Here is a 21,356-nt window from a genome sequence, read left to right as displayed (position 1 = left end):
ACAACTGTGGTCTTTTAGCTTGTTTGTTCTATTTTTGTTTTGGCAGCTGCTATTGGAGCTAGATCTATTCTTATTTTGTTGGCATGCTGAGAAGATTAAGAAATTATTTCTTACTATTTTGAGCAAGTGTTATTTTGGAACGTAACACTATTGTGCTGTAAGATTCCTATCACACACACTGCATTCTGTGGACCCCTAGTGTTTCACTATGGGCATTACAGGAGTAGGAACAGATCAGATGGGTTCACCACTCACCCTACCTAGGTTGGTATTCCATGTAACAATTATTTGACAAAAGGACTTTTAATTGTTTTGTGTTGTTTTTTAACTAGAATAAGCTTGTTGCATAAAAAATCATACTTTTAATTTGGAGTTTAGCAATCCATGCTAAACTGATGGGTGAAAATTATTAGGCAAGCCTATAAATAATGAAGCGTGTCAAGTATTACTTTTCTTAGTAGGTTCACATTTTCTGTCAACAGATACTGGCAGTATTGAAGGAGGCCTTGGCAAGCTATAACTGAGCGTGCTGGGTGTTAGGTTTTGTGAGCTGTATTTCTTCCCTGTAACTGATTCTTTTGGTTTTGGTGTCAGCACTGGACATTATGAGGACGCTGATATCTTTTCACAGGGAAAAATTGCTACTATTGAACCTGCTCTCTTGGATTGTATCACCGTATTGCACTCTTTGGCATCACTGAGTTTGATCTGACTCTTAACTCTTCGTGAACAGGTGGAGCCAGAGGATCAAAGATTCCGGCCTCTGTGGCTCATATGTGACTTGGTTATGAATGATCATCCCCATGAAGCCTTGGGCTTCATATGTTTATTACTAAATTCTTCCTACTATAACTAGTGACAGTTTCTGGCTCTTCTGGTACAAAGTGCTGGATTAATCTCTCATCAATAGAATGTTATAAGAAAATGTGTTGGTAGATTGCAGGATAATGAGCTATTTGTTTTCACATTGCTGTAAGCTGGCCTTGTGCTAGGTGAGCCTGGCAGATAATTAGAAATGACTGTCTCTTTGGCCTCCTTCTTATGTTGCTAGGAGGTCCATTTTTGCTGTCCATTCCAAAAGTTCATTTCCAAAGAAATCTTAGACATATGATGTAGTGTCTTTATACTCCTATTTGGGATGAATGTCTTTTATAGACAACACTATGATTTAGTGACATTGTTGTATGCAGAAAATTCATAGACCCTGCCTTTGGAGCAAACAGATATAAATCACATTCATTATGGAGGAGAAAATACTAACAAGTTTTATGATGGAAAATGGGTACAGATGGGTTTTGACTGGAGTCAAGGTATATGGAAATAACTTCTGGATATAGAGCCAAAAGGATTATAAATGTTTCCTAAGCGAGGTGAAGAGAAAGATCATACGATGGGCTGTAGTCGGCTGTCTAAGGCCCCTCTGTTGAGTAGGGTACTGCAAGTGAGAGGACTGGACAGGAGCCCCCAGTGGCTTGAGGGCAGAGGACAGTGGCAGTACCAGGCAGGCTGAGGGTGGTGCTGGGTAGTGGCACTGCTGAGAGAAGGGGACAATTGGCCAGGCCATCGTAAGCCACGTTAGGGATGGAGTCTGGTGTTCAGGATTAATCTACAGAAGGCATGATTAGGGTAGTTTGATGTCTTACCAATGCTTAGAAAAGATGGCAGGAGCTGAGTCAACTGTTTTGTCACTTTTGAATTTAAAAAGAGGGTAAGGTTGTATTTATTTGGAATATAAAACCAATGGGATTTCAATTTTATATTTTTCTAAGGGCAGTGTAAATTAATATTTGGAAGACAATGAGTGCTTTCTTTACTTCTATGTCTATATTTTTGCAATGCTGCTTCTGAAACTTAGCCTTGCAACTGGATCATCCTAGGAACATAAAATAATATTTGAAAAGGCATAGAAGCCTGGTCCCTCCTCCGAACTATTGGCTCATAATTTCTAGAAGTGTTACCCCCAAGTCTGTCTTAAACCAAGCTCTTAAAGGATTTCTAGCACTGCCACTGAGGGGTTTCTAATGTTGGTCACTAAATGTGTATAAATACTCATTCCTTCCCTTCTCACATTAGTAAGCAGTAATTACATGTTTTGTGAATTCTCAGTATAAATGTGAGTTTATTTTTTGTCATCCACTTTTTTTTTATTAGCATCACTTAGTTGTACAAAGAAGTTCATTCTGACAGGTCCATCGATGCACACAATTTACCTCGATTAAATTCAGTCCTTTCATTGCTCTACATCATTGCCCTTTTCACCTTCCCCAAACCATCTCCACAGGAGTCATTGTTCCACGTTCATCCCATTTATGAAGTATTTGGACATACCCATCCTCTTTCATTCTCTGTCACAGGTGGATGGCACAAGCCTTCAGGGATTTACTAATCAACAGGCAGTTGAGGTGTTGCGACACACCGGGCACACCGTACGCCTGACACTAATGAGGAGAGGGATGAGGGAGGACACAGAGGCCACACCAAGGGAGGACATCACAGCAGACCCTGAAGTGTCTCTGGCAGTAGCCAGCGTAAGCAAAGGTAATGCTATATGCACCTGGTTGTCAGTTGGACCTTTACATTACTTAGATTTTTATATTTAAATTTTTTAAAGGAATTTACTTAAGAAATGTTTTTCACCCTGGAGTGTTCATGGTGAACCAAGTAGAGAAAGGGAGTTTAATAAAGCTGGAGCTATCAGGAAGCATCTACCTGTCTCTAAGCTTCAGAATGGGGCTCTGAGTAAAGCAGGTTTCTTTTCAGCCATGCTTGTTTCTATTCAGTCATCCTTAGTCACCGTTGCCCAGCTGGAGATGTGTAACCACCTGCTTTACTGTTGGGTATCTTCACAATAGTCTTCCTTATGGGGGATACAGTTCTGTCTGGATGGTTTATGTGAGATTCTGGTGATTTTAAATGCCCAGTCTTTCTTTGAAGAAATTAACTCTTAATCCCACTGTTAGAAATGCCATTCATAAACTGTTGTTGCATGAATATCTGCACTTTTACTGAAATCCCTGTGTAGCTTACTGAGTGGAAGGTGTTGTCTGGAAAGCGCTGGTTGACTACTGACTGCCAACATTTCTGGTACTTAGGCAGTACTTTTGGTGGTTGGAGGCAGGGTGCAGGGGGAACACTGTGTATTACTGGGGCACTTTCTAAAAGTGCATACAGTCATGAAAGAGCGTATCTCCAGCAAACAGACTCTTCATGAAGACATTCAAACAAATACAGTAAGTTTAGAGAAATTCACTGCTGGGTTATGTTTTAGATATAACTACTAAACTATTTCTTATCTTTAAGAAAACTATGAAAAAGATGAAGATTCCTTATCATCGAAGAGGAACACCAGCATATTACCAATTGAAGAAGAAGGTAAACATTTAGAGCTAGGGTATGACATCCATCATTGTAGTTTTAGAGAAGTAGTTTTTACAAATGAGATGAAGACTTTATACTATAAATTTTCAAAACTTTATGGATTTACTATATGTTACTAAAAAAAGTCCAAAAAAGGAGGGCCTTGTAAAACAGTGTTTATAAATGGTTAATTGCTTTGCTAGATTAAAGCAGTTCCTTTCTGATTATAAAGCTGGTTCTCACTTTTTTGTGGTTAACTGGAGATAAGGGTCTCACAGACTTTCCTGCTTGGGCTGGATTTGAACTCTGATCCTCAGATCTCAGCCTCTTGTGTAGCTAGAATTACAGGAGTGAGCCATTGGTGCCTAGTGTGTATGTTACTTATTAATTGCTTTTGTTTTTGTTAAGTAATAGCATATCCCACCTGCCAGTTCCAACCAGTGAAGGCCAGGGCAATGAATAAGGAAATGCCCATGCAGTGGTATCTCTGAATATTGTTGATTAACTAATTGATATTCTGTTTACCACCATGAGGTGGGGAATGAGTTTGACCGACAGATTAAGATGTCTCTCCAACTCCACTATTATAGGTTTAAAATGGCCGAGGGCTAACTGAAGAGAGTTACAGGAAAATAGACAAAATTGAGGTAGATGACAAAAAAAAATCAGTAGAATCCAGGAGTTTCTCATTAAGATAAGTACATACAGGGTCTTCTGTCTTTTAACAGGGATTAGTGCAAAAGTTCAAACACTCATAATTCTGCCTTTAGGCATAGGACAAATAATCTTACAACCAGGGTTTTCCATATTATACACATTCTAAGCACACTATCAAATCTCCTGCAGCCAGTCCTCACAGTGAACTAGGGGTCCCCATCCCCCACATTCCCAAGAACTAGATGCAAACAAGTAAGAAACTGACATGGAGGTGACCATAGAGTCCTCATTCTTTTTGATAGACATTACATTATATGTGTGTGTGTGTGTTTGTGTGTGTGTGTGTATGTATGCTTCAGTATAAGCATAGTTAAGATTTAAAAGGCTCAAACTAAAAGAGAATGATGTTGAACATTGCAAATAGGGTCCTAAATTAAGTTATTGAAATAAGTATAGAAATAAGAGTAAGACATTCTAGGTAAAGAGTCCGACTTTGCCCCACAGTATAACCCCTGCTTTCGCTGTATTTGATGTTGGCATAATTTGTGGAGGGGAAGGGAAAAAACAAATCGTTTAACTAGGGATACAGGTGGACCCATTGCAACAATGAGATGTATAAGTCATTATGTTGAAAACAAACTTTACAACTTTGGTGGATGGGGGGTAGGAAGGACTGAGTGAGGGGGTAGGGGGGGGAAGATGAGAAGGGATGGGAAGGGGAAACAAAGGAGGAGGCTACGATGCTTGATAAGAAATGTACTCATTATCTTGCCTATGTAATTCTAACCCCTCTGTACAGTATTTTCACAATAAAAAAATGTGAAAAAAAAGAGTCTGACTTTGCATAACACACAGGTTCTGTCCAGACCCTATAGTATAAAATGTTAAGCTCGGGAGGGTTTTGGAGTTTGTCACTGACTTATTTGCCTACATTATTTTGTTTATTTCAGGGTATGCATTGCTGTCTGCTGAGGTAGAAGAAACAGAAGATGCACAGCAACAAGAAGCTATCCTGCTGACAAAGTGGCAGAGGATCATGGGAATTAACTATGAGATAGTGGTAGGTTTGAGTACCCTCTCTAGCTTTTTGCCTTGTAACTGCCTGAGTAGGAAATTCATGGCAGTGATAATCATCTCAGAAAGTTCCTGAGTATCAGGGCTTTTTCAGAAGACCTTAAAACATTCATGTGGAAGCTGAAATAAATTGAATGCAGTTTAAATTACTCATGACACATGGATATTTTAATATTTATGGTAGGAGTTTAAATAATAAATGAAAGAGGGTTTGTTGGTTGTCAAACCTGTGATTCATAGAAAGGACTAGAATAGGATGTCAGATTCTACTTAAAAATAAGATGAACTTATCATAACTTATGTCCAGAATTGTAGAGTTCTTCTCCCAACATTTTTTTTATTGTGAAAATACCATACAGAGGGGTTGCAATTATATGGGCAAGATAGTGAGTACATTTCTTATCAAGCATTGTTGCCTCCTCCTTTGTTTCCCCTTCCCATCCCTTCCCATTTCCCCCCCCCCCCCCGCCGCGACAAAGTTGTAAAGTTCATTTTCGACATAACATGTACACCTCATTGTTGCAATGGGTCCACCTGTATCCCTATTTAAACGATTTATTTTTGCCCTTCCCCTCCACAAAGTATACCAGCATCAAATACAGTGAAAACAGGGGTTATACTGTGGGAGAGGGACATACAAAGCAACAAAGAAATTATCTTATAAATATGTTAGAAACAATAGCAAGAAAGAAAAAAAACATTTGAGTCCTTATCTTGGGGTTCATTTTGTTTAACATCAATTTATCTGATCATTTCTGTTTGTCTCAGACATATACTAGTTATTGCAAATAAGGGAAACCATGGGACCTATGTTTTTTTGGGCCTGGCTTACTTCACTTAATATAATTTTTTCCAAGTCTTTCCATTTCCTAACAAGTGGAGCAATGTCATTCTTTCTGATGGAGGCATAGAATTCTATGCCTCCCAACTTTTTTTTTAAAATCACTGTGTGAATCCCTTCACTGAGAAAGGAAGGTTCACATGTACTCAGGAGGCTAAGGTCTGAGGAACATGGTTCAAAGCTGGTTTGAGCAGACAAATCTGAAATGTCTTTCTTTATTTAGCCACCAAAAAGCTGGAAGTTGAGCTATGGCTCAAGTGATAGAGTACCAGCCTTGAGTGAAAAAATTAAGGTACAGCCCCAAGGCTCTGAGTTCAAGTCCCAGACCAGCATAAGCACACACACCTACACACAATTTCTGCATGGGTCCTTGACAACAGTTAGGCAATAGTGAATGTTTTCTCTTTATGAATAGTTAATTTGCACATCCAGCCAAGCTGGCATAATCTTCCATTCTAAACAGAGGTATGGAAATAAAACAACAGGTAATAATATATAAATGACTCTTACCCAGTCACTTGCTGCTGTTTTTAATGTCTCATTTACTTTTGGTGACTCTAATTTAGTTTTTAAGAAACTCTCAGTGGATTACCATTCATGTAAGCATTGAGTGAGATTGTTCTTATCATTTTAGATTGAGTCAGTATCAAATCAGAAATGGTCTAGCTTAGCAGTTATTGCTGTAGCATTTACTTTCAGGTGGGCTTATCTGGCTGGCCGGCCCAGCTTCAGCTGTACTTCTTCTGGTGGTGATTGACTAAGGAAGAAAGCCCTTGACTGGTATGCTGTCACACATTGAGAGCCAGAACTGAACTTTTAACTTCCTTGTGTACACACAATCTAAGATGGGGGTCCTCCCCGTAATCTGCCAAGGGGCACAATTGGGCTGTCAGTGAAAAAGAACTAGGTCTTTTCTGCACCCTTGTCAGAGATACTTTAGACATCATATTTTCTTTGTCATCATGCAGCATCAATCATAGAAGGAATGGTGTAGCAGTGAGGACATGAAAGGCTGTTCAGGGGAAATGATGTGTAACTTGGTTTTTCAGCAGCATTAGATTTCAGTTAGATAATTTCGTTTTCTTTCTTGGTCTCTGTCTCTGTCCATCTTTCCTTCTCTCTTTTTTCTTGTTTATTTCTTAGTCTTTCCCTCCATCCCTCTTTCCTTCCCTCTCTCCTTTCTTTCTTCTTTCCTTCCTAACTTCCCTCCCTCCCTCCTTTTCTTTTTCTTTGTCTCTTTTTCTTTCCCTTCCTTTCCCTTTCCTTTACCCTTTCCCTTTTCCCTTCTCTTATTTTCGGTTACTGAGGCTTGTATTTCAATTTTACTCATTGTTTTGCCCTAGTAGTGTTCTACCACTTAAGCCAAGCTTTCAGTCTGGTTTTTTGCTGGTTAATTGGAGATAGAATCTTGCAGAATTTTCTATGCTGGCTAGCCTTGAGCTATGCAAGATCTTTAGATATCAGGCTCCAGAGTAGTTAGGATGAAAGCATGAACCACCAGTGCCTTGCTTAAAAGACCTCTTTTTGAATGAAACAGTTTTTCTCAGGTTTTATTAAAATCTCATTTTCCTTAATTGTAAAATAAAAAGAACAATGAAGGCCACTGTTATAATTCTTTCTGATTTTCATATTGTACTTATTACATTATGTGTGAAAATGAGTTATGTCTTAAAAACCTTCATGTATATAATACACTATATGTGTAACGGTAGGAATTAGAAACTCACCTCTATGACTTCAACTCATATTTACTTTTATTTCTTTTCTTTTGTGAGGTTGGGGGTCTAACCCCGTGCCTTGAGTATTCTGGGCAAGCACATTGCTACTCAGCTACATCCCCATCCCTAACCCACTTTTAATGGCCATGTTTGTCCCTCAGTATAACTGCAGATCAGGAGCACAGCTTTAAGCCCTCTTCCATCTTCCCAACTTTGGTTAAGGTAACCTCACTGAATGTCAGCTCTGAATTTGGGGAGCAAATTGTACCTTCATAGGAGAAGCCAATGAGATAACCTGTGGGACTGGATCAGAGTCTCAGGCACATAGTAGCAAGTGCATAGTGTGTGTCTTTATGTGTATATTGTGTGTACGTACATATATATGTATGTATGTATATATATGGTTTTTTTTAGATTATTTTTTACTTTATTGTAAAGAAGCTGTATGGAGGGGTTACAGTTACATGAGAAAGGCAATGAGTAGATTACTTGTCAATCATTGTTAGCCCTTCCCTGGTTGTTGTCCCACTATCCCTTCCCTCCCCCACCTCCCACACTCTTCCCCGCTCCTCCCCCTGCCCCCTGAAGTTGTAAAGTTCATTTTCAGTATACTATCCTGTGGGTATCATTGCTGCAATGGCTCATCCTGTGTCCTTGTTTCAGAGTTTTGTTATTCCTCTTTTCCTCCCCAGATTAGACAAATGTGTATACAAGATGCAGGGAACCAAAATCAAATACAGAGACAACAAAGGATATGCCATAGGGGGGAGAACATACCAAGGAAACAAAAAAAAAAGTCACATGATACATTTCAAACAATAACAACAAAGACAGACCTCTTGTGTGCATATCTTGGGGTTCATTTCACTTAGCATCATCTTTTATGGACATATGTAAATAGCTTTTGAGTTTTCAGCTCTTCTGATAAGATTATCCTATATGTATGCTAATTATTGCAAATAAGTGAAACCATGGGACCTAAATTTCTATGGGATTGGCTTACTGTAAAAGTACTGTACAGAGAGGTTGCAGTTACATAAGTAAGGTAATGAGTATATTTCCTATGGAGCAGTTAATTCCTCTTTTGTACTCCCCCCCCCTCCCCGTCACTGCCAAGTTGTAAAGTTTTTTTTCAACATAGTGACATAGTGTCTTGTACCTCTCATTGTTAAAATGGGTCACCTGTATTCTTATTTGAGCATTTTGTTATTTCCCTTCCCCTCCCCACATTATAAAAATGTATATACAAGATGCAGGGTACTGACATCAAATACAGTGAAAACAGGAGTTATACCATGGGGGAGGAACATACAAAAGAAACAAAAAAATCACATAGTACATTATAAAGACAGTAAAAACAATAGCAAGAAAGAAAAAAAAACCAGTTGTGTCCCTATCTTGGGTTTCATTTTGCTTAACATCATCTTATATGGTCATATGTACATTGCTTTTGACCTTTTCTGCTTTTCCTAGACATATACTAGTTAATGTATGTAAGGGAAATCATGGGACCTATGTTTATTTGGGCCTGGCTTACTTCACTTAACATAATTTTTTCCAAGTCCTAACATTTCCTAACAAATGGGGCAATGTCATTCTTTCTGATGGAGGCATGTGTGTCTTTTTTAAAACCACCATTTGAGCTTAAGACCTGTGTTAGCTGTGACTGCCTTCCATTTGTTTTCAGCATCAATAGACACCAACATCATTTGGGTGCTTGTTGCTGGCTGCTTCCTATTGGTCTTTGTTGGTTCATAAAACCAGTAGCCACTAATACCCTTTCAAAGCTCCAAAGTTTTACACCTTTATAGTAAACTTTCTGAAGCTTTTGTAAGACACTTGACCAGTTGGGTGTGAATGTAAAATGCATGCGTGTGTATGAAAGAGCAAAAGGAAGAATAATAGGAATGTGACAACCACTGTTGTTTCAGGTGGCCCGTGTGAGCAAGTTTAGCGAGAGCAGTGGGCTGGGTATAAGTCTGGAGGCAGCGGTGGGACATCATTTCATCAGATCCGTGCTACCTGAGGGGCCCATTGGACACAGTGGGAAGCTCTTCAGTGGGGACGAGCTACTGGAAGTAAGGACTGTGCTTTTCTTTCACCTTGGAGTTAGGCTGTCATAAAACTTCAGGAGGCTGAATGTAGTGAATAACTAACTTAAGTGCTTACTGTAAATTTAGCCCCCAAGACTACTTGAGAGATACCTATAAATAAAAATCCATCCACAGGAGAAATTTCAAATCTATGTTTATTAATCTTCAGACTCAATTCAATACAGTATTTCTTTTGGGGGGGGTTTCTGGTCGTGGGGCCTAAACTCTGGGCCTGGGCGCTGTCCCTCAGCTCTTTAGCTCAAGGCTAGCACTCTACCACTTGAGCCACAGCGCCACTTCCGGCTTTTTTCTTTTTGCTTATGTGGTGCTAAGGAATCGAACCCAGGGCCTCAGGCATGCAAGGCAAGCGCTCTACCACTGAGCCACCTTCCCAGCTCCTCAACACAGTATTTTTGTTGTTTCATTTTTTCCCTTTGCTTTGTATTCAAGTGATGAAAGGTTTCTTTGAAACATTTCAAACATATTTCATTTTTAGAATAGGTAATTTGTTTTTATTTTAAATAGAGAACACAAAGATAAACAGTGAAAAGTCTCCTTCTTATCCACCCACTTCTCATAACTAGGTATCTGTCAGTACTTGTTTCTTTGAGATCAGTCAATATTTTCATGTAGAAAAAAGAAAACTTGTACCCCCTCAGCGCCCCCCCATCCAGTTGAAAAAATTTCTAGTGTACAATACATGCCACTTTATGTGGCAAATTGTGTAAAATGCCTGTTTTTTTTTTAAATGATATTTTCTCCTTCACCCTTGGGGAGTATTTTCATAGCCTGTCTTTTTCTACTTTCCATTTAATTCACAAACATGAATGGAAGCTAGTGCTTTTATAATTATCATCATAGTAACTTTTATGTGTATCTATGAAATACTGTTTTCAGGAGTATACTTGTATGATAAAGTGTTTTCTTACGTGGACAGTGTATCTTTTTGTATAGGTGAATGGTGTAACTTTGCTTGGAGAAAATCACCAGGATGTGGTCAATATTTTAAAAGAATTACCTATAGAAGTGACAATGGTGTGCTGCCGTCGAACTGTGCCATCCACCGGCCATTTAGAATTGGATCCCCTGGACTTCACTGATACTGAGATAACAGAAAAGGTATCATATTTGCCTAGATGGAGGGAATCTGAATGTACAGTAGGCAGGCCAGATGGTGTTACTTTTCAAAGGCAGTCCTCCTCTTTGATATTTGGTTTCCTTAAATAGCATGTGGCTCACAGACACACCAGGGTGTAATCCAGACATGATACTAGCTGGGTGACCTTGGACAAATCACATCACCTTTTTGAACTTCAGTTTGCTCTTTTGTAAAATGTAATTCACTCTGCCTGTTTCGGGTTGTTCTGAAGGCTACAAGAATAATATTAGATGTTGTTCTATACTATGTTCTTGGATAATTTACTTGAACAATTCCTACTTAACTTCCTATATTTGCATTTGCAGAAGAGAAAACTTAAACATAAATATCATGGATGGAAAATGATTATTTTTTGTAAAGTACCCAACTCTGTCATTTGAGTACTACTTAGTAAATTGCTAAAATATGGTGGACATTATTTCAGAATATATAGTTTTCAGCTCATTTGCACATTCTGCTTTGATAATAAGTGAAACTTGAGCTCATTGTCCATGTCAAATAATTCTCTGTGACATCCAGAAACTCCCCTTTTCCTGTTTCCTATTCCATTTAGATCAAAGTCAAGCAATATAGCCAATCAGTTCTATGGAGGATACACTATATTCTATCTTAAGTTAAGATCTGAACTTTGCATAATTTATGGCCTAGTCAAATTTCATTTAAGGTATAATTAGAGATGATGTTGGGGTTTGATATTCAGTGAAATAATTTTGCAAACTTTGAAGAATAAAGTGCATAATTTAATACTCATTTTGGTGATTAGAATAGGGCTGAACAAGAAACATAATTCCAAATTGTGTTTCCAAAGGCTGTTTCTGTATATGTCCATGTACATTTTACGTGGTATAAATATAATAATTACAACAAATCATTTGAAGACATTGATGCCCAATGCAATACAGCAATCAATCTAAACAAAAGCAGTATACAAAGTAGAATTTCATCCTAATTAACATGTCTGCCTTAAATTTGATATATGTCCATATAGATGAATGAAGTTGAATTAACCTATCTACTTTAATTTCTTCTATGTTTAATTTCTTCTATGTTTATGCATGTTACTTTACTTAATTTTCAAAATACTTTTATGAAATAAGTTAACTATAACCCCATGTTAAGAATATTGCTCAAAATAACACAGATCAGAAATCATAAGTCCATCTTCAAGCCCAAGCATTCTGATTTCAACTCTAAATACCTTTCTACTGTTACATTAATGTCTAATAGGGTAATGATGTGGACAAGTCACAGCATTTTGCCATCCTTATTTGCATAGAACATTCAGCCTTTACACAAAAACTTTTCATTTGTTTTTATTTATCATTAGAATTATGTTCGTTTGTTCCTTCGTTTATTCATGGTGCTAGCACTGGGGCTTAAACTTAGGGATTCCCATTCTCTCTTGACTTTTTTGCTCAAGGCTGGTTCTCTACCACTTGAGCCACAGCTCCACTTCTAGCATTTTGCTGATTAATTGGAGATAAGAATCTCACCAACTTTTATGCCTAGGACTGGCTTTGAATGGTGATCCTCAAATCTCAGCTTCCTAAGTAGCTAGGATTACAGGTATGGGGCACCAGCACCAGCACCTCTTTTCTTCCCATTTAATAACTGATATTATTACCTTCCTTCCTTCCTCTCTCCCTTTTTTCCTTCCTTCCATCCATCCTTCCTTCCTTTCCTTCTTCCCTCCCTCTCTCTCTTTCCCTTCTGCTTCTGCATCTGCTTCTGCTTCTTGCTTCTTGCTTCTTTCTTTTCCTCCTTCTCTTACTTTTGTCTCTATAGATGTGGTTCTGACTAGGAAGATATAACTATCAAATAATTTAGTCTATCTTTCGATCTTTTGCTTTTATTGCTTATTACAATTTAGGCATTCTTTGCCCTTAACAACTCTCAGGAATAATGCCTTAATTCTTAAAGGTGTCATTATAAGCTGTTGCTCATTTGCAAGTATTTTGTTCTGGACACATGCTGGGATTCTCCCTTTTCACTGCAATATTGGTATGTGTGTCTGCTACTCTAGTCCCTCTGAAATAAGAGATGTCTGATCTGTTTTCCAGCCTCATGTAGATCTAGGTGAGCTCATTGGGTCTTCAGAAACAGAGGACCCACTGCTGGTGCTGACTGAAGCCGGTCAGAATGTGGAGGAGGTCCAAGCACCTTTGGCCATGTGGGAGGCTGGTGTTCAGTTCATAGAGCTGGAGAAAGGAAGCAGAGGCCTTGGTTTTAGCATTTTAGATTACCAGGTAAATGTATCGTACTTTGAACACTTTTTATAAAAAGATGCCTTATACTAAAAGTACATTGCTGCTACCAGAGAAAAATGAAAATAATACTTTAGTATTTTCGTAGACAATTGCTTGTTTCTGTTTAGCCTTTCAACATAGTAACATACATAATTCATTAATTATCATAAGGGGTTTCTTTTAATATTGAACTCAATATAATAATTCTGACACTGAGCTCAATTCTGATATTGAGCTGTTACATATTTCAGCTGTTGAGAATTTGAGGAACATGAAGATTATGTTTTAGGAATGCTACAACAATACAGTAGTTTTTTTGGGGGGAGAGGGAGAATTTGTATTGTTTTTATTTCCATGTTTTTAATTGAGGCTCATATTGTAATGGTAACTCCAGAGAGTTAGATGTTTATTTCTTTTGTGAAGTAAATATTTTTATAATATAATATAATATAATATTTTTATAATATATAATATTCTAAATTGTGGTATTCCAGTCATTTTACTAAATTATGAATATGTTTAAATTGGTCAAGTGTAACCTCCATCCTTTCCTGCCTGTGTTTTGTGTCAAGTAAATGGGAAAATGCTAAAAGCTGCCTGACCGAATGCAGCTGTGACTCCTCATACTGAACAGAAAGCCATCTCTGATGCCTCCAGGGAGTTGTGTTCTTTGGGCGGGACTTGGGAGCCGTGGCTAAGGTTGAGGCTGCTCTGTAAATGTAAGCACAGATATCCCTGAGTATGTCAGGGCTCTTTCTGTATTTCTCCATTTCGAAGGAGTGGCCCAACCTTCCGTATACTCATGTTTGCAAACATCTATTGAACAAATGCTTTTGTTAATAATAGTTTAAAATGGTTGTAAGATTTAACAACTTACCAAAAATTTTAAATTAAAATTTTAAAGTTAATTATGCAGTTAATCCTGTAGTGTTAGCAAATGAGTGTGCTTTTGCTCTGAGGGTTTTGCATGTACTCTGAAATTATATGGAGATCACCTTTGTCTACAGACACTCTGAAATGAAATGAAGATCACCTTTGTCCAGATACTCACAAGAAATGTTTTAAAGACTTTGTTTTTGTTTCTAGATGTGTACATGCATTTGTGTATATGTATATATGCATACATGGATATATGCATACACATCATGAGTTTTCCATACATGCGCATAATGTACCTTGATCATAAGGAATTTTGTATGATGCTTAAAGCAATAACCTGTTAACCATGATAGGAGACAAATTGTGAAAATTGTTATCTGGCCAGGCAATGGCTCATGCCTGTAATTCTAACTATAAAGGAAGCTAAGATCTGAGGATCACAATTCCAAGACAGCCAGGGCAAAAAAGTCCATGAGTCACTTATCTCCAATTAAGTACCCAAAGGCGGGGGAAAAAGGCCAGAAGTGGAGCTGTGGATCAAGTGGTAGATACTAGCTTTGAGCAAGAGTTGTTCATGGATACTGCCCAGGCCCTGAGTTCAAGCCCAAAGTCCTGCATGTGTACACACAGGTGTGTGTGTGCACACACAACACAACATGCACAGTTTTCTGTGTAATAATAAACCGAGTTCTTGTTGCATTCCATCAGGACCCAGTTGACCCAGCAAGCACTGTGATTGTCATTCGTTCTCTGGTGCCTGGTGGCATTGCTGAGAAGGACGGGCGCCTTCTTCCTGGAGATCGGCTCATGTTTGTCAATGACATTAGCTTAGAGAGCAGCAGTCTGGAAGAAGCTGTGGATGCACTGAAGGGAGCCCCAGCTGGAACTGTGCGGATAGGCGTGGCCAAGCCATTACCTGTGAGACTGTGGATTTTATTGCCTTTTATTTTTACAAGCTTTCTTTTAGATTTAAATGTTCTCCTAATTGAATTACCACTTTGGGGAATTTTTGTCAACATGGTTATTGGTTCCATGAACATAAATAATTCAATTTTTAGTCATATTTTCAAGAGAATAAAGGAAAAAACCAACCCTGATGTTCAGAGATGAATATAGAAGTCAATATTTTGTGGTCCTCGTTTGACCTTATTTTAATAATTAAGTTGTGATCAATGCAGAAATTTTAAAGAAATATGAATTTGTATGTTAAAATACTATTGTAGTTCAATACTGAGATAATATCAACTGATGGGCATGATGGCTCACACTTGAATCCCAGCCACTTGGGAGGTAGAGATTGGGGGGATTATGGCTTGAAGCCAGTCCTGGCAGGAAATTAGTGGTACCTCATCTCAAATAAACAAGCTAAGAGTTGGCATTCACCTATGATCCCAGCTATGTGTGCAAGTCAAACAAACATAAGGCCTTGACTCAATTTCCAGTACTGAAAAAAAAGAGAAAAGGAAAAAAAAATCTTTATGCTTGATCATTTTTGCTTATTGTGAAAAATTTATCCAGAAAGAAAAAGAATAGTATTGTAACTAAGAATAGAGTCTTTATTCACACAGAATAAATGGGAAAAGCTGACAGATTGGTTTACCTTCCTGAATTATGTTGACTTCAACACAATTGTCTTAATTTCTACAGGGCAGGAAATTGGAATTTTGCAAAATGAGTTTATCAGTGTATGGCTCTCTTCCTAGGAGGAAATCACTCCCATGTTGTAATCTTAATACTAGAAACAAGTAATGGATTTATACCACATAAAGCAGTATACTTTACGAAGTATAGTGATCATAGCATGACACTGAGCACTTTGTGATTGGATGTGAGATATTGTCATTATTTGACAGGTATTTTTTCCAGGCAAAAGTAATGTAGCTTTAAATAAAAGGGAAAATTAACTATTTAAGGAAGTATACAGTTATATCTGTATAAACAGCAATTGTGGAATTTTGTGAAGGAATTTTTTTCAATTAGTAAGCTTTTTTTTTATTGTGAAAATACTGTACAGAGGGGTTACAATTACATGGGCAAGACAATGAGTACATTTCTCATCAAGCATTGTAGCCTCCTCCTTTGTTTCCCCTTCTTTCATGTGATTGTTTCAAATAGTAAGCTTTTAAAAAATATTTAAATGTTAATGAAAATGATTTTATGTGCCAATTTTATTCCACAAAGCATTCTGTAGTTTTTATTTATGAAAAAGTAAAGCAAGATGGGGGAATACAAAGGGGAATACAAGAATGAAGTTGGATCATGGTGCCTGTTGCTCATGCCTATAAGCCTAGCTACTCAGGAAACAGAGATCTGAGGATAATGGATTAAAGCCAGCCCAGGCAGAAAAGTACGTGAGACTCTTACCTCCAGTTAACCACCCAAAAAACTAGAAGTGGAGCTGTGGCTCAAGTGGTAAAGTACTGGCCTTGAAGGGGGAAAATGTTCAGAAATAGTATCCAGGCCCTGATTCCAAACCCCAGGATTGGCAAACACACACACCCACCCTCACCCACACACACCCACACATACACACACACACACAATAAATAATAAATAAATAAAAAGATAGGCACTGGGTGCTGGGGATGCTGAGAACTAGAGGATCATGATTCAAGGCCAGCCTGCACAAAAAAGCTGACAAAACTCTCATCTCATAGTTGAGTGCAGTGGCCTGTTTTTCATACCAAATGTTCTGGTAAGCTGACATTGGGAGGATCTGCCATCTGGGCAGAAAAGTCTATAAGACTCCATCTCTTTGGAGAAAAGCTGGACATAGTGGCCCATGGCTATGATTCCAGCCACAAGGGGAAATCTAAAAATAGGTGTGTAGTAGCTTAAGTGTGCACCCAGACTACAAGTGAAGCCCTATCCTTAAAAGTAACCAATGTATGTGGGACATGGTTATCACATGAGCCTAGCAAGTTCCAGACCTTGACTTCAAACTCCAGTACTAGTAAGTGAATGAATGAATGAAGGCCATCTCTGACTCTGCCTACTCATTTATATTGGACCATAGGTATGGTTCTGGTCTTTCTGTTCTACAAAAAGAAATGGCTAACATTTTGTACCGCCCTAAACGTGGAACCATCCATACCAGTCATTTTGAAGCAGAATTGTCGTTTCCTAGCTAGTTCCCAAATAGATTTTCTAAATACAATATTTGACATTTCAAATTTAGTATGCATTAAACATACGATGGCTATTTCTGTCACTTCAAGCACATATTTGACTTACATGTGGGGGGAAACGAAGACAACCTGTTTTCTCTAAATACTTGAGTGTACATTACTGATATGGAGGGATATAGGCCAAGACCGTTATCTAAATACTTCAGGCACATTGCATCAGAGACTAGAATAAATATAACAGACTTTTCAGTCTGTGTGGTCGAGGCTACATTATAATGGCTCAAACAAGTTTACATTCCATGCACTTATAATGTCTTTGGCTTATTTTATCTCTATGAAATAAATGATATATTTTAAAGTAATAGCCTAAGAAGGAATGAAAAGAAATGTATTCTTTTGAATTTGAAGCAGGATGTTTTATTATTTTGCAACTTTGAAAACAAATAATAATGACCAGAAAACTATTAGAATAAAATTGCTCATTTTGTAATTTATTTATAAGAAGGGGAAAAATACCTAATAAAAAGGGATTCTCACCTAATGGATGGTAGTGATACCAGAATAAAAAGTTTCCTTTCAAATAAAATTCTTAACACAGGTATTTTTCATATTTCATACTTAACATCCTATGTAAAAGTCTTAAGTTGTCATTGAAAACTGCCACTTTTCCGTCTCTGTTAATTTTTCATCCGTCTGTCATCTCGTCTCTTTTTCTATTCATCTTCCCTATCTTTTCTGTGACCTGGGCCTGGAACATGCTTCTACTGCAGCTTTCTCCAGAAGAAGGTTACGTGTCTGCTAAGGAGGATTCTTTTCTCTACCCACCTCCCCCCTGCGAGGAGCCAGGGCGATCTGAAAAAGGCCTCTTCAGGGCTGACTTAGCTCTGGTTAGTAATCTCAGTTGACCAAACTCTGCAAAAGTTCTTGTGTAACTCACTTTGCCTTTCAAAAATTATGTATATATTTGACAATCTTAGTTTTGGAGAGGGGATTCTTTCTGTTAATTGTTTTTTAAATAGTTGTTCAGAAAGTTTTGATATATTTAAGTAAATGCAATAATTTTATATCATTGTCTCTAAAATATCTCAAGAAACAATATTCTCTTTTGATTTTACAGGGCTTATTAAATGAATGCCAATTCGAAAAAAGAGTATTTCCATTTGGCATGTGATAATAATAGTATGTGGACTCAGTCTTCTCTTTAACCAGCTCTGTAGTGCACTGGTCACTCCCTTTCTCTGGGACCTAGGGTTTCATCTCTAGTAATTGAGAAAATTGACTTAAAGAGTAGCTCCTAAGACTTTAGAGTGCCAGTGTTAGGCATGCATATCATGTTGATGTATTTTTTCATTAATGTTACTTAATATTTTTCTATTGTAATCTGGCATAAGGCATATTTAATAGTACCTGTTCAGATAGCAAATGGTAAGTTTTTGTCATTTAGAAAGGTAACCTTCACATGCTAACTCCATAGTGAAATTAAACATGTATTTAGAATACATTTTCAGGTCTCTGAAATACATTTTAAGAGAGAATCACATTGTACTTTAAGTAGTTTATACACTGTTATAGTGTTTAAATCACAAATAAATACAATACATGGTACCATGCCATCAAGATAACTAGAAAATGCTGGTAATATCACAGAGCAGTTATTTCTTCCCATTCCAAAGTATGGTTATTAGTGAACTGCAAGGAAAGTGTCAAATTTAATGTTTACTGCTTTCCCTTGGGTTTACTACAAAAGATAATAGTTGGATTTGTTGATAAGTGATACAATTATCTTACTCTATTGGACTCCCTCCCCTTCCTTTCCTTCTTCTCTCCTCCTCCCCCTTTTCCTCCCATCTTCTGCCCTTCTCTCCCTACTGGAGATTTGACACAGACTCATGCTTGCTGGGCAAGTGCTCTAACACTGTACTTTGCCTTTCATTCTATATGAATTTTTAAACAGAAATTTATAACCTAATACTTTACTATAACCATATTATAATTTAATCCTATTATTTGTTAATGCAATTTGAGCATGAAATCATAGTTGTTCTCTTAGGCTTTTATAAATGTGTTGTTTTAAAACCTACGTAAGCCTAATTTAAGCAACTAATTGATCATTGTCTTTTGACTACCAGCTTGCTTTAGCTAAGTATGAAAAGTGATGACCTCATTCAAATTACTCATGAGAACTAGAAAAATAAAAGATTTCCTTAATTTATAAAACTGTTTAAGAATTAAACTAGATCCTTTATTAATTGTTAGCTTCAGCTCTTCAGTTGTCTGCCAGCAGCCTTTCCTTGTAGTGGAAGGGCAGTCTTTCCTTGTACTGCTGCAATAGTTAGTGTAATGTGTCAGCAAGTGTGCAGAGGGAGGCCATTCCACAAACAGGACAGACAAAAGAATGATACCACCATGTCTGTTGGTCTCAAATGGTGACTGAGATATTGTGATAGAACACAATTAACCCCTGATGTTATTTTGTTCCTAGGTGGACACACCAGACGGTGAATTAGTAGATGAATCTACTTTTGCATCTCAGTACTCTCTGGATAAGGACAGTGTCTACTCTACTCAAGCCTCTGTTTTATCTCTTCATGGCAGTGTTTGTAGTGATGGCCTCAACTATGGCCCCTCCCTTCCAGCATCTTCTCCCAAGGTACAAAAAAAAAGCCAAACTTTGTGTATAATTTTCAGAAGTCAGCTTTGTGGGGAGTTGTGGGAATAACCTATTAGAAATACTGTGCTATTTTTCTATTCATGGATTCATTATTAGGTGGAAGCATGACTTCATTCTCTGTGTCTTTCAGATTGCTATGGACTATTTAATTCTGATGTCTGTGAGACACACACAAACGCACGCACGCATGCACGCACGCACGCACACACACGCACGCACGCACGCACGCGCGCCACAGAAGGATCCAAAGCTTGGATTAATGATTCTCATATCAAAAAGAAACCATTTTAATAAAATATGTTTCTGATGTATCTGATCTGGAAAAAAAATTGCAAGAATAAATTTAAAATTAATTTTTATGCCAAGTTGAAGATATTGCTTGCATTGATTTACCATTACTAGCTATTAAACTTAATGCTATCTTTTTATACAAATAATGCCAAAGAATGCTTTACATAAAAATCATAGTGAGTGGCAAAGCATGTGTCTCTCAGTGGCTAATGATAGAAACATGAAGAGCTACTGTTTGACATATTTGTGCATCTATGTTTGAGAAATAGACTGTTGGCATAAAGGCCCTAGTTGTACTCATTTTCTTGGTGTCATACTCAGTATTGCTTGATACATAATATTTTAAAACCTATCCAGTCTTTTAACTGTAAAATAGTATGCTACTACATGTGTCCAGTTGGATCACTAGTGGGACTGAATGCTTTATCATTTTACCAAATGTTTTTTGCTTTTATCAATGATCTCTCCATGTAGCTGTTTTGACCTAGGGATGTGACTTAGTGGTAGAGTGCTTGCCTGCAAGCATGAAGCTCTGGGTTCAATTCTTCAGTACCACATAAAAACTAATAAAAAATTAGATCTTATCTTTCTGTTCATTTATTGAAGTTGTTTATATTTTCTAGAAATTTATATATAAGTATATAGTACATAATACATATACTATATATTTTAAGGGTATTGTATGTGTGTGTTTAGTAAAAAAATTAAAATTTGTGTGTGATACTTCTCAATTTTAGGAGAGAAGTTATCTATGGAAGAAAAAGGAAGCATTGAAATGTTTCTGTATCTCTATTCAGTAGAACAGTTGAGGAAAATGTTTGTATATTAAATCTAGGCAAAAAGTTCATATTTGGACTTTATTTTTTCTTTATTTTCTATGGTGGAAATATACTATTTTACAGTATAATTACTGATATAAAATATATAGTATAATTACTGATATAGCATTATGATATGGCATTTTCTACATAAATTGAATTCAGTGGAAAGAGGTCTCATTTATGACTAATTTGGAAGGTAAGATTTCTACAGCTCTAGCATAGTTTTCCTCTTTCTCTGATTAACAAATAGTTACTTTGGCCAGAACATTTTCAAAGCATCTTTTATTTTTGAAGTGCACCTGTTATCCTAGCAAATGATGCAGGACAATCTCCTCGAATTGCTTTGCAAGGCATAGTCTTAGTGGAGCAGCTGGTCCTCCCTTAGCACACCTGAGACTATGTCTGGCTGCAACCTATCTGG

The 21,356-nt window shown here is 37.4% G+C and overlaps 1 protein-coding gene across 1 annotated transcript in view; it reads left to right on the top strand.

Moving 5' to 3' along the window:
• Positions 1-21,356, top strand: part of LOC105988961 (multiple PDZ domain protein-like) — a gene marked incomplete at its 3' end in the record, with an annotated part of 92,919 nt that overhangs the window by 56,817 nt on the left and 14,746 nt on the right. Inside the window, exons 11-19 of the mRNA XM_013020753.1 lie at positions 2,355-2,538; positions 3,301-3,372; positions 4,965-5,074; positions 9,579-9,725; positions 10,695-10,859; positions 12,960-13,145; positions 14,733-14,942; positions 17,923-18,039; positions 19,635-19,802. Of these exons, the coding sequence (XP_012876207.1) occupies positions 2,355-2,538; positions 3,301-3,372; positions 4,965-5,074; positions 9,579-9,725; positions 10,695-10,859; positions 12,960-13,145; positions 14,733-14,942; positions 17,923-18,039; positions 19,635-19,802 (1,359 nt within the window). The remainder of the gene's footprint in view (positions 1-2,354; positions 2,539-3,300; positions 3,373-4,964; positions 5,075-9,578; positions 9,726-10,694; positions 10,860-12,959; positions 13,146-14,732; positions 14,943-17,922; positions 18,040-19,634; positions 19,803-21,356) is intronic.

Source organism: Dipodomys ordii, unplaced genomic scaffold (genome assembly GCF_000151885.1).
Source record: "Dipodomys ordii isolate 6190 unplaced genomic scaffold, Dord_2.0 Scaffold53, whole genome shotgun sequence".
Lineage (NCBI taxonomy): Eukaryota > Metazoa > Chordata > Mammalia > Rodentia > Heteromyidae > Dipodomys > Dipodomys ordii.
This window is presented reverse-complemented; position numbering and strand designations above follow the sequence as displayed.